Here is a 14840-nt window from a genome sequence, read left to right on the forward strand (position 1 = left end):
GAGAGAAGAGAACGAGAGAGAAAACCGTTCAGCCACTGGCCTTCGCCAGAATGCTTAATATTCAATGACCTGTGATCCAAACTCACGCAGGGAACGTCAAAACAACAGTGGTTTAATCATTTCTAAGAAGGAAGCACGGGGCGACGTGAACTGCTGCTCTTGCACTCGAAGCCAGCGCTTGCCATTGGCGATTTTCAAACTTTTTGCTTTTAAGAATTCCTTCCCAAAGTCGGGATGGAACGGCGTCTAGTATCGTATGCAAATACGTCTGCTGACGTAGTTGATCATGTGGGTTTTGGCGTAGATCCCCCTGTGATCGCCAATTTTTTTCGGCTGTTGTCTTTAGGATTCGGCAGAATCATTACAATCGTACGCTTCTATTGGCCGTACACGTGGAAAAGTACGCAATTTTGGACCCGAGCTGTCATTAACCTCACATCCCAGCGTTTTCCGTTGGTAATAGACAGGTAAGAATGGCTGAATTATTTGTGTCGGTTGGTAAAAATAGCAAACAAACCTTAAAGTTGCGTGCGCGTTTGAATACACACAATAAGTAGTTGATTGAAACATGGTGTAAAGTGCTTCTGATGTCAGTTGTTTATTTCAGCTGAACTTTGTTTGCTCAAGGTATATCGTAGAAAGTGAGCACCAGAATAACCGCATCGACCTGACCCGATAACCTCAGTTTTAACGTTTCCAGCGCTGTGATTTGGTGTGGCTTGCGGAAAGTTTCATAGAATGGTTAAAGTTAAGCGGTAATGGGCGCGAGAACATGTCTACTTCTTTGCTGTCGAAATAAGCAGCAAAATATGGCTACCAATGTCGACATGGCGTTACGTCGGTCCAAGTGATTTTTTTTATTGGAGTCTGTTCTGCCTTAATAAAACCCTCTTTTCCATTGTAAGCCACGATCGGAATGCTATTTCGAACGGATAATGGTTAATTCATGCACTTGTATGAAGTGAACATGGCACGCAACTACTTTGATTTCGGCTTGGTGTCGTATGATGTAGGCAGTGGTGACGCCTTCCACTACCATACTGCATGGCACACGCATCAGACGCGAGCCACATTGCAGCACTGTGTTCACATCTGTCATAGTTCCCAAAAATTGTCGCATCCACACTACTAGAGGGCCAGCACCCTACATAGAGGAAACGTGCATTTCTGAAAGCTGAATATACTAATAAAAAAAGTGCCGATCTGAGTTGTTTAAAATGATTAATACAGCATGCAATTGATGCATCGTAGCTTAAACCATCTCGGCGAATATTATGATTTAAGTGTGTAAAACTAGCGGCCTACGCGTGATATTTGCTTCAGTGTTTATTCAGATGGAATTCCAGATTTCAGTGACTGATTTCCCATCTGTCAGTCATCCCGGTCTGTTTACTCACGACCAGCATGTATTTCCTACTTTTCCAGGTAACGTTAGTCTGATGTAGCTTGATAATTACTTTTATAAAATTAATAAGGTTTCATGAGTGATTGGAAAAAAAACTAGCTGTTTTATCAGAGGGGTTGCTTGAGTTTGAATAAAGTAAAATCGAAGAGAGAAGAGCATCTGCATCTTTAGATCTAACAGCAACATTTGTGGGGCCCAAACATCATATGTAAATAGTTTTTCTAAGCTACTCATATTTCTCCTTTCATTGAATCTCATTACTCTGTGTAAAATACACTGCTTGTGTTTTTACCACATGCTTCTATCATATCATGGACAGTATAATATAGTTTAATTAAGTTTACTGCATAATGTCAAATGATAGAGAACCACTTTGATTGCTCTGGTTTATTGACTAGTCCTACTTGATGATCAATTAGTACCATGTTTCACTATGTTGTTTTTTAATCCGAGTAGATATGTCTTAAGTTCAGAAATTGGCTTAGTAGAACTGAACAAAATATTTGTAATATGCACACCATGAAGAAACGGCTATTCTTATGTGTTCGTTGGAAGGGCATTCTGATACATTTTCATTATTATCACAAGTTTATTCTGCATTGATGCCATTTTGAAATAACTAAACATTCTCGCTCCGCCTGGCAAAAATAGACTTGTGTTCACCTTGTGGGATGTAGTATGGAAACATCTCTCATTACAAAGTTTCATTCATGGAACAAGACTAAGACAACTTTTGCAAAGTAGTGACACGTATCATCGAAAGTACAACTCTGCTTGAGTTGCTCCGGTGCAAAATGCAGTTTGTGCCAGGTGACTGGCTGGATTCAAAATGGCTGCCCGCGTTCGTGAGGAGCTGACGTCTTTGAGGAGGTGGTTGCTGCTGCCTCTGCCTCGTAGCTCGTGCTGTCGGTGACTAAGCCGACAGTCGCTGATGTCACAGCCGTGGGCTGGGCTCCTTTGAAAGCTGTGTGTTCTCTGTCGGTGCTGGTGGTGACTCCACTGAAAGCAGAGCCTCTTTGTGAGGGAGTCTGGCCTCAAATTGGAGCCAGGTTATTTATTAGTCATCACTACTAAAGCTATTAATTTCCTTCTGCATTCATGTCGTGGAAGAGAGAGTCAAAACTGATGTGTGCTACCAGCTGAAGTTGCAGTTTAAGGTGGCATACTATCCTGCTCTGTTTTCTTATTAGAATTGCTGCATAATGAGTACAAGAAGTCATGATTCATCACTATGCACGTCATGATCATATTCATGTCATACCTTGCGTTCATACTCGTTTATGATTACATATTCGAGCATGTTGAGTGGCAGTGAAAGCAGCTGGGCTTCAATGCAGATGTGCCTCAGCATAGGAGATTCTTACTTGAACTAAATAAAATAAAACAATCAGTTTGAAAAGGTTGTTTTCTTGACGGGAGAAGAGTTCAACTTTTTGCAGTTGCTCACTGTTGAGCAGCCTCTCTGTTGCCAATATTCTGCCCTACTTTTACAGTTGTGACCCAGCTTTTTGGAGGTGTAATGGAGAGACTGCATATAACTGTACTGACCATAATATTGAGGAGTAGAATGATAAATATTTCTAACAAAATACACAGAAGTGTTATTTTATTTTATTTTTTTGTACATGTGCTAGCCTGCTTGATTCAAGCAGCTGCATTATAAAGTCCTCGGCTGACTTGAACTACTTTCACCTTGTGTCTAAGCTGTTGTATAATTTTTAGTTCAGCTAAACTGTGAAAGATGGTGTTGCTCCTTCAGGGACATGACAGTGTTGAGTTTATGTTCATGTTTGTTAACTGTCTTATCCATCCACTGACCTGTAACTTACAGTAAGGAGAAAATAAAATAAGGGTCTGCAGTCAACAATATCTGTCATTAGTGTCACTCGGGAAAGATTAGCCTTTTATTTTTGAACCAGTGCCTCTGAGGCCTTTTTAAAAATGATGACATTTAGATGAACTTCTAAGATCTAGCTAAAGGTTTTTTTTTTTTTTTACAGGTGAGAAGAAGCTGGGTAAGACAATTGTGATTTACTTTCTCATTCACATCAGCATGTTGGAATGCATTAGATCAAATGGGAAAGCTATAAACAAAAAGAGACCCGAGTTCATTCACAGTCAGTTTTCTACCTCCCAGTTTTCTTCTCATCCCTAAAATGGTTGTGTTGGTATCATTGTGGAGTCATGCAGAGCTTTAGATCTTAGTGTGATCTGTTATTCAGCCCTCTCTTGTGTGTTGTGACTCAAACTCACAGATGGCTGACAGCAGTGATCAGTGTCCAGTGGTATGAGTCTGATAAACCAGTTGTCGATGTCGACCATATCAGAGACGTAGAATCTAGCAAAATGTATTTTTTGTTTTTTTATAAGGAGCATTTCAGACAAAGCAGAGAAGACAAATGTTGCCATTAATTTCAGAACTGGCAGCAGTTAATGTTGTATACATGTTATCAAGTCATCAGATCAATGGTGGCTCTTTAGAATTATTAAAACTTGTTTAATGTTGCTCAAAGAAAACATTTGCCAGTGAATGTAGTGTAGATACACAGTCATGTTAACCAGCCGGTGTTAACGGATTAGCGTTTTATTTAACAAAGTATTTCATCTGAAGCTCATAGACTCAGTGCTCACACATGACCCTGATCTTTTGATCCTCAGTTGTGACCCTTTCCATGAGTATTTCATAACTTTCTGGAGCAGCACCCATATAGCCTAAGTTAGTGGTCGGCTACAGAGATTTGGTTTCTTTTGAAGACACTGTATGCTACTGATGAGTCAGGTCTTTACAGCAGAAATGTCATGCCCTCTGTCTCTGGTTACTTGGTCAACATTAAGCATGGTTTTCCATGCATAATAGTGTCCAGTTTCAAACCGATGCACTGTAATTCGTAAAAATCCTTTGTTTTGTGTTATTTTTATGGGTAATTGATTTTAGATCATGTTCTTTTGAATGACGCTTTTGATGGCCTCTTAGAAAGAGTCCCTCTTTTGTGGGAATTTTCCACAAATAGGGTGTAGTTTGGTGCCCTGTTACTTTTTTCAAAACATAGAGGAAAAGGTTTACAGAACTGTTATGTTAGACAATAGGTTATTTAAAATGAGATTAACCTAGAATGAAAAGTTTGTGGCATCAAATGTCTGTGCAAATAGTGATTTAGGCCTTTAACTCTAATCCAACAATTAACAATTGTCACAGATTAAATTAAATTAATTTAAAGCAAAATCAAAGCAATCTGTAAATTAATTCTCATCCATAAAGGCATAATATTTAGCTGTATCCCATATTTTGTGTCCAACCCTGTTACTGCATGCTTTTTTTTTTGGTCCCAAACATACTAGTCCCAAACATACTAGTCCCTACTGAGTAAAAGCACAATTTAAGCCACTGTTACTTTTTACTCTTTCTGAAATTGATGCTTAATTTTGATGTTGGGTTATTCCGTGTTTATTACTGGGGGGAAATATGGTAACAGGGTTGAAAAAGTTGCAATCTTTGTAAAAAAATTAGAAAATCTATATTTTTTCGGACTGATTGAGGTTGACGATCAATGTTTTCCCCCCCCCCGCAGAGATAAACACCCCATTTTACTTATCATTTGCTGAAAAAGATTTTAAAAAAGAAGACTTTTCATACTAATCTATTTGCTGAAAGTGTCGGGAAATTAGGCGTTAATTGCAACCAGACATTTATTTTTGTATCAACAAGATGCACATGTTAAAGTTTAGTTTTGCTTCCACTCAATGAGCATAATTAATGCACCCACTCATACTGATTCATGAAAAATGTATCAGCATATACACAAGTATACAAATCTAGAATTAATAGGATGAATACAATCTCTCAGTGTGGGTTTCACCCCGAAAGAACAGGCTCGGCCAAAAATAGGAATGTGGAACGTTCCTCATCTGGATGTCTGTGGAGAAAATCCCTCCCACCTGCTGCTGGGCCGTTTCCATGGCAACGCATGAGTTCAGCTTTTTCAAGGCCTGTCCCTTGGTACCCCAAATCACTGAAAGCCTGGACACCTACCCAAAGGACTTTGCTCTGAGCTCTGTGTCATTCGCATTCTGTAAAACTACTTCATTCTTGCATGGACCAACATCCATCCTCATTTAGACAAACTATTTTTTCCCTCTCTTAAAAAATGTATAGTTATTATTACTACAGCCTTGAAATATAATCTATAATCCTACTCGTTATAGATTAATATATTGTTCACGATCAGGTATACATTTTGCTGTGTTCTCAGAGACCTCAGCCACCTCATTCTAATATTCAAAAGGAGTCAGTAGTGCCCACATTTTGAGTCTAAAATTGTTGAAGGTGTGATCTGTACCAATTACACTCAACACTTTTAGTCAGTATTGTCATGAAAAATAGCACTCGGTGTACATCTGTGCAGTGCTGCAGGCTTCTAGAGCCCCATTTGATGAGATTTAAATTAATTCTGCCTCAATCCCAAATTCAGCCCCCCCTACTGTGCTCCACAGTATTAACAGAGCTCAGTCTCCGCCCCTTCACAGCGGCTCCGCAGCAAAATCCTCTCCTGGAAACATGCATGTGAATCCATACAGGCAACAAACAGTAGTGTTTTACAGAAACTGTAGTTCATGCTAAACGCCACTCCCACTTTCTTTTTTTTGTAGCAATTTAAAACCATTGGCATATCGGCTAGCATGGAAAATGCAAAAAAAAATTCAGATGGTTTATTAATGAAATTATGCATTAATTAGTTGTATAATGTCTGTTGCATAATCCAATGTTTTTCTCTGGGTAAAATAATTAAATACTTGCTAAAACAAAATTAAATCCGTACAAAATACAGCAGGGCTTGACAATAAGGACTGCCCGGGGCCAGCAGCAACGACGCTCGGAACAGTTTATCCTTTGCACGTGTTTTTAAGCCATGCGAATTTAAATATTCAAGTGCAAGAAGACGTGAATGAGAACTCTGTTCTACTAACTGTGTGAGAAGTTTTGTGTGCGCACACATCCAAAGCGCGTGTCCGGAAAGACTTTGCACAGAGTTCTATTTCACATGTGATTCACAGAAAATTGTATCAAAATGTCCGTCTTGGCAAGTATCCTTCTAAACATAGTGGGTTGTGTCTTAAATGAATGTTAACAGTTGAGAAAAAAAACGCTTATTTACCACTATAATGGATCCATGCAGCTCTTAAAGTAACAGTTGCCTAATATTCCTGCTGTGCTTCTGTCTGTTTTAATGTTAATCAAACAACAAAAGACAAAAAATCGCTCCCCACTCTTGTCTAAATAACTTTTGTAAGTAAAATATAATAAAGATTAATGTACAATTCAATTTATAGAAAAAAATATATATTTTACATTTTATTTTATTTATGTATCTGGAAACTACTGTTAGACCTACCTAAAAAGCACTGTTTATTTAATATGCATCTTTGTTATGTTGTATTTATGTAGGCCTGCTGAATGTATCCAATCCATGTTCAATAAAAAATTATTTGAGGATGCAGCAATAAACTATACCTTGGCTTAATGCATGCATTTTTTTAACTTTGCTAATTTAAAACACGATACATTTTATTGACAAAAGTTCGAATAAGAGAGCAAGTGACAAGTATCTGTATTGAAATCGGCCAATAGTTTGATAAAATCGGTATCGACCAAAAAAAAATCCTATCGGTGCATCCCTATTTACTTTTTTTTTTTTTGCTCTAATATTGAGGTTCCTTTCAGTAGTCAGCAGACAGTCACATCCCTTCACTGAAATTCTAAGGTCGTGAAAAGTGTTTGTTTTTAAAAATGGTTTTTAGTTGTTTTCTGTCCTTTTGCCTTTAGCAGTTTAAACCGCAAGTACACAACAATCAGTCTTTTTTTTTCTTCTTGTGTCAATGACTACTGAGACTTGAAGCCAAGTTATGTTTCTTTTTAAATGGCTTTACCTTGAACACTATGTGATCATAAGTTAAGTGGTCTCATGCTTTATTATTCTTTATTGGCTACAAGCCGTTGGCAAACACTTAAAATTGAGAGTGTGCCTGAGTGTTTCCTTTCCTAGTGATTTTCATGAGGTAATAAATGTACTGGCGGGTTTAGGTGAATTTTTGTTTTTATGCAACCATCTTTTTTCCTCAGTGTAGCTGCGTATACCCTGTTTATTATTGCTTGTATAGCTAACCTCTTTTACCAAAATATGAAGATAGTTAAAAGTTATCTGTATGTTTGATGTACTTTATTACTTTTTTTTGCAATGATGAGCGAAGGAATCAATATAAATACTAATAAATTATACAATCTTGTTGATTTTTTTAATAAAAAAATTCTCTTTGAATATGAGTTCATAAAAGCGGTTTGCATAATAATTAAATGTAAACAATGCGGATTTTCTTTTCTTTCTGTGAACTTTGGTTGTCCTTTTTTGCCCATAGCACAGTTTTCTCAAACAAGAAACAAATTATTGCCAGGGACGGGGTTACATTATACTCATGTTCTCACAGTGAGTTGAGGCAGTGACATGAGATGCTCAGGGTCCCATCCATATTTAATCAGCCTCCAATGTACTGAGATCTGCTGAGGGCACCACAGGCCTGAGGAAGGCTATTATTGGACTGGACAAGTTCGGCCTAGCACAGGATGTTTTTGCCCCTCCCATCTGGACTTACCACCATATTGCTTGATGACTCTAATTCAATACACAGTACTAGGATGTTTGTGTAAATGCTTTCATGCAGGAGCCTTAACACTTCAGCTTAAATTTTAATGAGGATCTGTAGTCCTGAAGTGACAATTAACAGTTAAAATGCTTATACCTTTTGTGTTGATAGACATCTATCTAATCACATTGCAATGACAAACAGTGACTTGTAAGTCTTTATTGTTCAGCTGTCAAACTGCATTTTCACATGAAGTGTCTAAAGGCGGTCACACACTAGATGCGGCAAATATACAACATGAAATAGCCTATCCTAAAATCAAAACCCTTTTTTATTTCTTTTTTTTTGTGTGTGAATCTTTACACACTGCAGCTGATGTTCGGCATCTGCCCTTATATGACTTTGGGGACTGCACAAAAATTGCTAAATTTTGCTCTGAATTCTGCTAAGAATTCTTATGTGCTGTTCACACGTTTTCCAAGTTTGACCCTATACAAAATCTTTAAAAAAAAGAATCCTCGCAAGGGACATGTATATTGTAGACGACACCTTGATTATAGCCTATGTTTCAAGAACAAGTTTATCTATTTGTGGTTTGACAGCTCAAATAAAGCCTAATTATAGTGAAATCTTTGTTTTTTTCATGTCCTGTGTCTGACCTCCTTAAGCACCAGAGTGATTGTTATTTATATAGGCTAGTTCATACCTAGATCATACCTTAATTATCATGCTTGATAATCTGTTCTGCTTCATTTGTATCTTATCTTGTTTTAAATAGGCTGTGTGGTCTGGGATGAAGTCTCATGAAGTCTTCCATTGGAGCTGACATTCACAGTCAGCTGAAACATCCTTTACCGATCCTCCACCAGACAAAGACCTGCCCATTGCCCATCACCAGAGTCCCCCTGCACTGTACCGACCATGGCTAGTCGAAGAAAGTCTACAACCCCCTGCATGATCCGACCGAATGACTTGGTGACTGCAGACGATCCAGAAGAAATGGATTCTTGTGTGGATGTTACAGAAGAGAATGGATCATCACATGTGTCTTCTAGTGAGGACTGTACAGAGAGGAAGAGTTCTGTGAATTCTATGCAGGAAGCAACAGAAATGGAAAAACCTGACGTGAAAACACGACCACATAGGAAACTCCAGGGAGGCTATGAGTGCAAATACTGTCCCTTTTCCACACAAAACCTCAACGAGTTTAAAGACCATGTTGATTCCAACCACCCCAATGTTATACTCAACCCACTTTACTTGTGTGCAGTATGCAACTTTAACACAAAAAAGTTTGATTCTTTGACAGAACACAATGAGAAGTGCCATCCCGGGGAGTGCAACTTCAAGTTCAAGAGAATCAAATTAAACAGTCAGACCATTCTAGAACAGACAATCGAAGGTTCAAACTGTGCAGTCATCTATGATACAACCAGCCCTCAGTCAGGAGAGGACTTTACTGTTTTTCCTTCAAACAAATCCACTACTGTTAAGCTGGCTAAGTCCAAAGCAGACAGTTTACGGTTACAAGACGATAGTCCGCTGGACAAACTTGCTCAAGATCTCCCGAAAAAGCAAATTACTGCAGTGAATGTAAACGGGACTGTGATAATCCCAGATGCAACTCTTAAAGATGGCCTCTCTCATATAATGCCATCTCTGCAACGCCCACCTAACTACAACTTAGTACCAAAAATCGCCGTCCCCTTGAACACTTCAAAATACAACCCCTCGTTAGATGGCAACTTGACCCTCATCACCTCCTTCAACAAGTTTCCGTACCCTACTCAAGCAGAACTCTCTTGGCTTACTGCAGCCTCCAAACACCCTGAAGAACAAATTAAAGTGTGGTTCACTACCCAACGGCTAAAACAAGGTATCAGCTGGTCTCCTGAGGAAGTTGAGGAAGCACGAAAGAAAATGTTCAATGGAACGATTCAGTCTGTTCAACAAGCATTCACTGTGTTTCCTGCTCAGTTAGCTCAGTCCACTAAAGCTTCACAGCCCCTTATCCAGACCGTCTCTTGCCATGTCCTTGGACAATCTGGCCTAGTGTTGGCACCAGTTGCCAATGGCTCAAATCCGACCAGTTCTCCTCTCACACTAACAGTCACAAATCAAATACCACAGGGTGTCAAGAGGCCCCATACAGCACCACTGGTTGCCCCAGAAATAAAGAGGCCTTCAATAATCCAGTCCGTTCAGAGTACTCCGAAGTCTGTCTCTCCAACACCAAGTCTTTTTTCAGATTGTGAGAAAACCCCTGATCAGATCAGAGAGCTGACCACTAGCTATGCTCAGTGCCAGTTTCCTGATGATGAAGAAGTTTATCGTCTCATTGAGACGACTGGCCTCTCCTGGGGAGAGATAAAAAAATGGTTCAGCGATCAGCGCCATGGAAACCATAAGGCAGTGCAACAGATTAAAACAGACTTCTCTTCAAAGGACAGCCAACCACATAAGCCTGTCGCTACACAGTTTCCACTACTAGAGAGAGTTAAAGGCAAATCCTCTGAGCAAATGAAAAAGTTAGAGGAGAGTTTCCAAAGGACTAGCTTTCCAACCCAGGCTGAGATAGAGCACCTTGTAGCAGACACCAGGCTCTCCAAAAATGAAATCGATTGCTGGTTTGCGGAGCGCCGTGCACTACGTGACAACCTGGAGCAAGCCTTGCTCAACTCAATGGGTTCGAAAAGGTTTGAGCATCACCTTCAAAGGAGTACATTGAATGGAGTCCATGAGCAGGACAGCAGAGTCAGGGACTCACCTCTTCCCATTCTCACGTCCTCAGTGTGTCCAGAGACCATTGATGGCAAGTCTCTCTGTCTCCTTAAAGACGTGTTTGCTCAAACCCAGTGGCCCTCACCAGAGGAGTACAACCAACTAGAAATCCAAACAGGACTAGCTCGTACAGAAATTGTCCGCTGGTTTAAGGACAACAGATCTGCTCTGAAGAATGGAACTTTGGATTGGACGGAGCAATTTAAAAGTCTTAGCAACAAAAGACAAAATGGACAAAACAGCATGTTGATCACGGATCAGACACAGAGTGTCCTACAAAGACACTTTCAAGAGACAAAAGTACAAAAAGGGGAGGGTTTTGAGAAGCTTGCAGAGCAGCCAAAACTAACCAACCAGGACATAGTAGAATGGTTCACCAGTAAACTGGGCCACAACATGCCTGATATCAGCAAGAGCAAGGAACATGTACAGGGAAGTGTAGATGGTAAGAGGTGGGTTTCCTTGGCAGCTGACATTGACAGCAAAGACTATGATGCACAGAAAGTGTCACGAGACCTTGAAGTGCTGTCAGCAGAACACCGAGTGACGGGATGAAGTTGTAAAGGTAACAGTTTTATTTTATTTTAACTAGCTGGTTGATGTATTGAATGGAGGAGCAAGACAATTGCTTTCACAGAGTAATAGCTGCTTCTCGTGATAATGCAGCAGATGTTGGCTGTAAGACACCCAGGATGTCGGCAGTCTGTAATTTAGCCTTTAGAAAAACAGCTCAGCATTGAGCAGAGCCCAAATTTTGTGTTAGTTGGGAAGGGGACAGTGTCAATTTTCAAGCCTCCATCCATAATTTTTGTGAGTCAAGTGGCATTTGTTGCTTGTTCTGTTGCAGAAGAAAACAGGCTGCTATGACTGAACTACATGGGCCTGATGATTAAGGAATGACCTTTGTCGTTGTGTATGGAACCAATGATCTCATATCTGGACTCTGAGGTTATCAGAGACGAGATGGACTGGGAGCATCTGTGAAACACTGTCTGGAGAGTGACCATGGAGTGCCAAAGTTTGACTGCTTTGTTATGTGTTTGTTTTTTAAAAGGGCCCTTGTAAATATTTTTTTCTGTACTTCAACAGATTTGTAAAATTTTTTGAAGATGAGACTTTTGTTACATTTATAATAGGAGTCCCAAGACTTTCCTTTGACCCTTATAATGGAATGTTCAATCATTTTTGTGAGGACACAAAATCAACCCACCTGCTGGAAAAGCTGTTATAAAACACAATGTGGTCCACGATGGCACTTAACATTTCAAGTGGACACACACACAAGCGGTGCTTCAAAAAAACCATCTCATTCCAGAAAACGAGGTGATATTATGGACTTTTCTTTGAACCATAAACACATTGCCTGTACTTTCATACTGTACCTTATCGCCAAGGGGACAGAGCCACATGGTGGACATAATCAAAATCAATACAATACAGTGATGCACTGCACATGTTTATTTGTAGTCATAGGCTAATTTTTGGCAATATTACAGTAACTGCAAAATTATACTTATCATGTTGGCTTTTCCTGGTATTCAAGGCATAGTTCCATTTTCCACTACTCGGCTGTGAACTGCTTTCAGCTCGCTTAAGTGTATTTCTTTTTCCTGCTGCTGCTTTTAGTGTCATGTTCAGACATGTATCAGGAATACTGTACTGCTACCAAGAATCATGCTTGCTCTTTATAAGAACCAGTCTGCTGTAATTCAATAAAACACAAATGATTGAAAGCCTGTTCTGTTTTCATTGTTTACACAACGGTAGCATTATCAAAATAAATAAAATAAAAAAATAACAAAAACCCCCGCTACATTTCTTCGGGAGCTGCTAATTTTCTTTATATTCAAGAGTCCATTCAGGGTGCTGCAAATTGAAATGCAACTTTAAGGCGCATGTATCCTGAGTGTGTCCCTCAAGACACTGAAATCAATGTACTTAAATATTGAGCACAGTTGCTGTATAATTTGTATCCTTTGTAATCAAAAATGGCAATGAAATGACAATAATTGAAGCACTAGAAATGTGAACTGAACTGACATTTTAGTAAAGCTTGTAGATTAGGACAGTAGTAAATTTTATTTGACAAGGATTTTGGCAAAATCACCATGAATAATTTTAATGTGACTATATCACACCATTATATAACATATGCACACAAAGGTGTCTGGATTTTGCAAAGCACCTTAATCAAAACAATGTGTTGAGGGACATATATAATATTAAACCAATGTGTTTAGTGCATACTAAATCAAATCTGATAGTACTGAAAGCCTAGTGTACAAATTTATGTTTGCTAGTCAGACTGCACGTGTATCACAGGAAAACTTAACTTAGTTGATGATCAGTAATGTGTGAAAAATGCATGTATGGCAGTTTTACTGTAAATGGATTGATTGATAAACTACTCAAGGCTGGCATCTAAATGTATAAAGCAGGGAAATATGCATCTAAATGTATGTGACAAACAGACTGAAATATGCACAGCACTTTCATCTGCATGTTCAGATTCTGATTGATAATTCAGTTAATTGACAAATGCAAAGCATAAGCAATGCTAAGAAACATTACAATAAATTTAACCTAATGAATTTAGACAAATGAAGTGATTAAAAAAAAACATTTTAGATATAAAATACATGGCCATTCCTAAACAATCATGCTAACAGACATTCGATACTATACAGTTCATAAAGAAATGAATCGGCTACATTTGACTGTGAGCAAGTAACATGAAGCCTGCATACGTTGAATGATGTGGTCATAATATGGGAGAAACAATCAAAGTCCCCTGAATTTCCTACAATTACACCAACTCTGCTACAGCACATATTTTTGCAGAGTTTCTGTACACACTGTGAAACTCAATAACAGTGTGATATGACATCGAGAGTAAGAGGACAATGTAACGCTGGGAAAGAGCCCCCGTCACTTTTCCTTTGCGGGTCAGAAGAAAAGCAACACAAATGAACCCCAAAACATATAAAATCCATATTCTGCAGCATTGATGGTAGAAGTTTCTGTATTTATCCATTGACGCAAGAGTCAAAGGCTTTAGTCGTCCCCCAGACGAAAGCCTTGACCCCAGTTATGGCGCCCACCACCACCGCCGCCTCCTCCTCCTGCCTGCTCTTGGGGTAAAGGTCTCCTGCTCGGAGGAACGCCGAATCCAGAAACCCCTCCTCGTCGATTTGGGAACATCTGGTATCTGAGGGAAAAAGGAAATGATATGAAGAATATGACAATAAAGCACCATAAGAGGCTTTTCAACACTTATCACTTTCATTCAGCTATGGATTCATAAATTAAATATTTAATAATCAGACACCAGCATTGGTTGACTCATAATAGGATATTGAGGCAGCTGCGCAACCAATAAACTCACAAGAACTGTGGGGTGGACAAGAAGGACCTGCCACCCAGGTCCATGGGGTATTTAAACATCAGAAAGAAGTAAAGGTGGCCAACCAAGTTCCCAATCAGCTCATTGACAACACTGAAGAAAAAAAAAGGTTATTGTTACAATAATTATTATGCCACTGCGATGACTCATTGTTATGCAGCATCTACATAAAATGACTGTGATATTTAAACATGAATCTGTGTGTGGGGGTGGGGGGAGATTCTTACGAGCCACCGATGATATAGTTGAATCCCAGAATTACCCAAGGGAGATAACAAGCCTGTGTTAGTGTGAAAATTAACAGGTTTTAGTGTGGAGCATTAAAACACACGTCAACATTTCATATAAAACATACTATAGTAATGTATTGAATACCTTGAATCTGGTTCCGAACCAGAAAGATACGATCGTGTCGCGATTTAGCTGAGCCCAGACATACAGAACAGACATGATCAAAGGGATCATCAGGAGCTGCAAAATACAAGCAACCCGATATTCATGAACAAATAAATAGGGAAATAAAATTTTAAAACAACATAATAAAATTTCTCTCAAACAACATAGATAACAGATGCTTTTAACTGTCATGCAACGGTCCCTTAAACAAATACGTTA

General features: G+C 39.1%; 2 protein-coding genes across 2 annotated transcripts in view; one reads left to right on the forward strand and one right to left on the reverse strand.

Moving 5' to 3' along the window:
* Positions 1-12555, forward strand: zhx2a (zinc fingers and homeoboxes 2a). Its single transcript, XM_077212698.1, has 3 exons — positions 1-467; positions 8820-11387; positions 11670-12555. The coding sequence occupies exon 2, from the start codon at positions 8963-8965 to the stop codon at positions 11375-11377; it is 2415 nt and encodes an 804-aa protein (XP_077068813.1). The 5' UTR covers positions 1-467; positions 8820-8962; the 3' UTR covers positions 11378-11387; positions 11670-12555.
* The window catches only part of derl1 (derlin 1), an 8303-nt gene continuing 5728 nt past the window's right edge, over positions 12266-14840 (reverse strand). Inside the window, exons 5-8 of the mRNA XM_077212727.1 lie at positions 14601-14696; positions 14453-14505; positions 14208-14318; positions 12266-14030 (exon numbers count right to left, since the gene is read on the reverse strand). Coding sequence (XP_077068842.1) covers positions 13877-14030; positions 14208-14318; positions 14453-14505; positions 14601-14696 — 414 coding nt within the window. The 3' untranslated portion in view covers positions 12266-13876. The remainder of the gene's footprint in view (positions 14031-14207; positions 14319-14452; positions 14506-14600; positions 14697-14840) is intronic.

This window comes from Siphateles boraxobius, unplaced genomic scaffold (assembly GCF_051911475.1).
Source record: "Siphateles boraxobius isolate OS27281-9 unplaced genomic scaffold, OSU_SipBor_1 12, whole genome shotgun sequence".
NCBI lineage: Eukaryota > Metazoa > Chordata > Actinopteri > Cypriniformes > Leuciscidae > Siphateles > Siphateles boraxobius.

Bases quoted from the DNA above. Each gene is read 5' to 3' on its own strand.
- zhx2a (XM_077212698.1), top strand. From the start codon at position 8,963: ATGGCTAGTCGAAGAAAGTCTACAACCCCCTGCATGATCCGACCGAAT.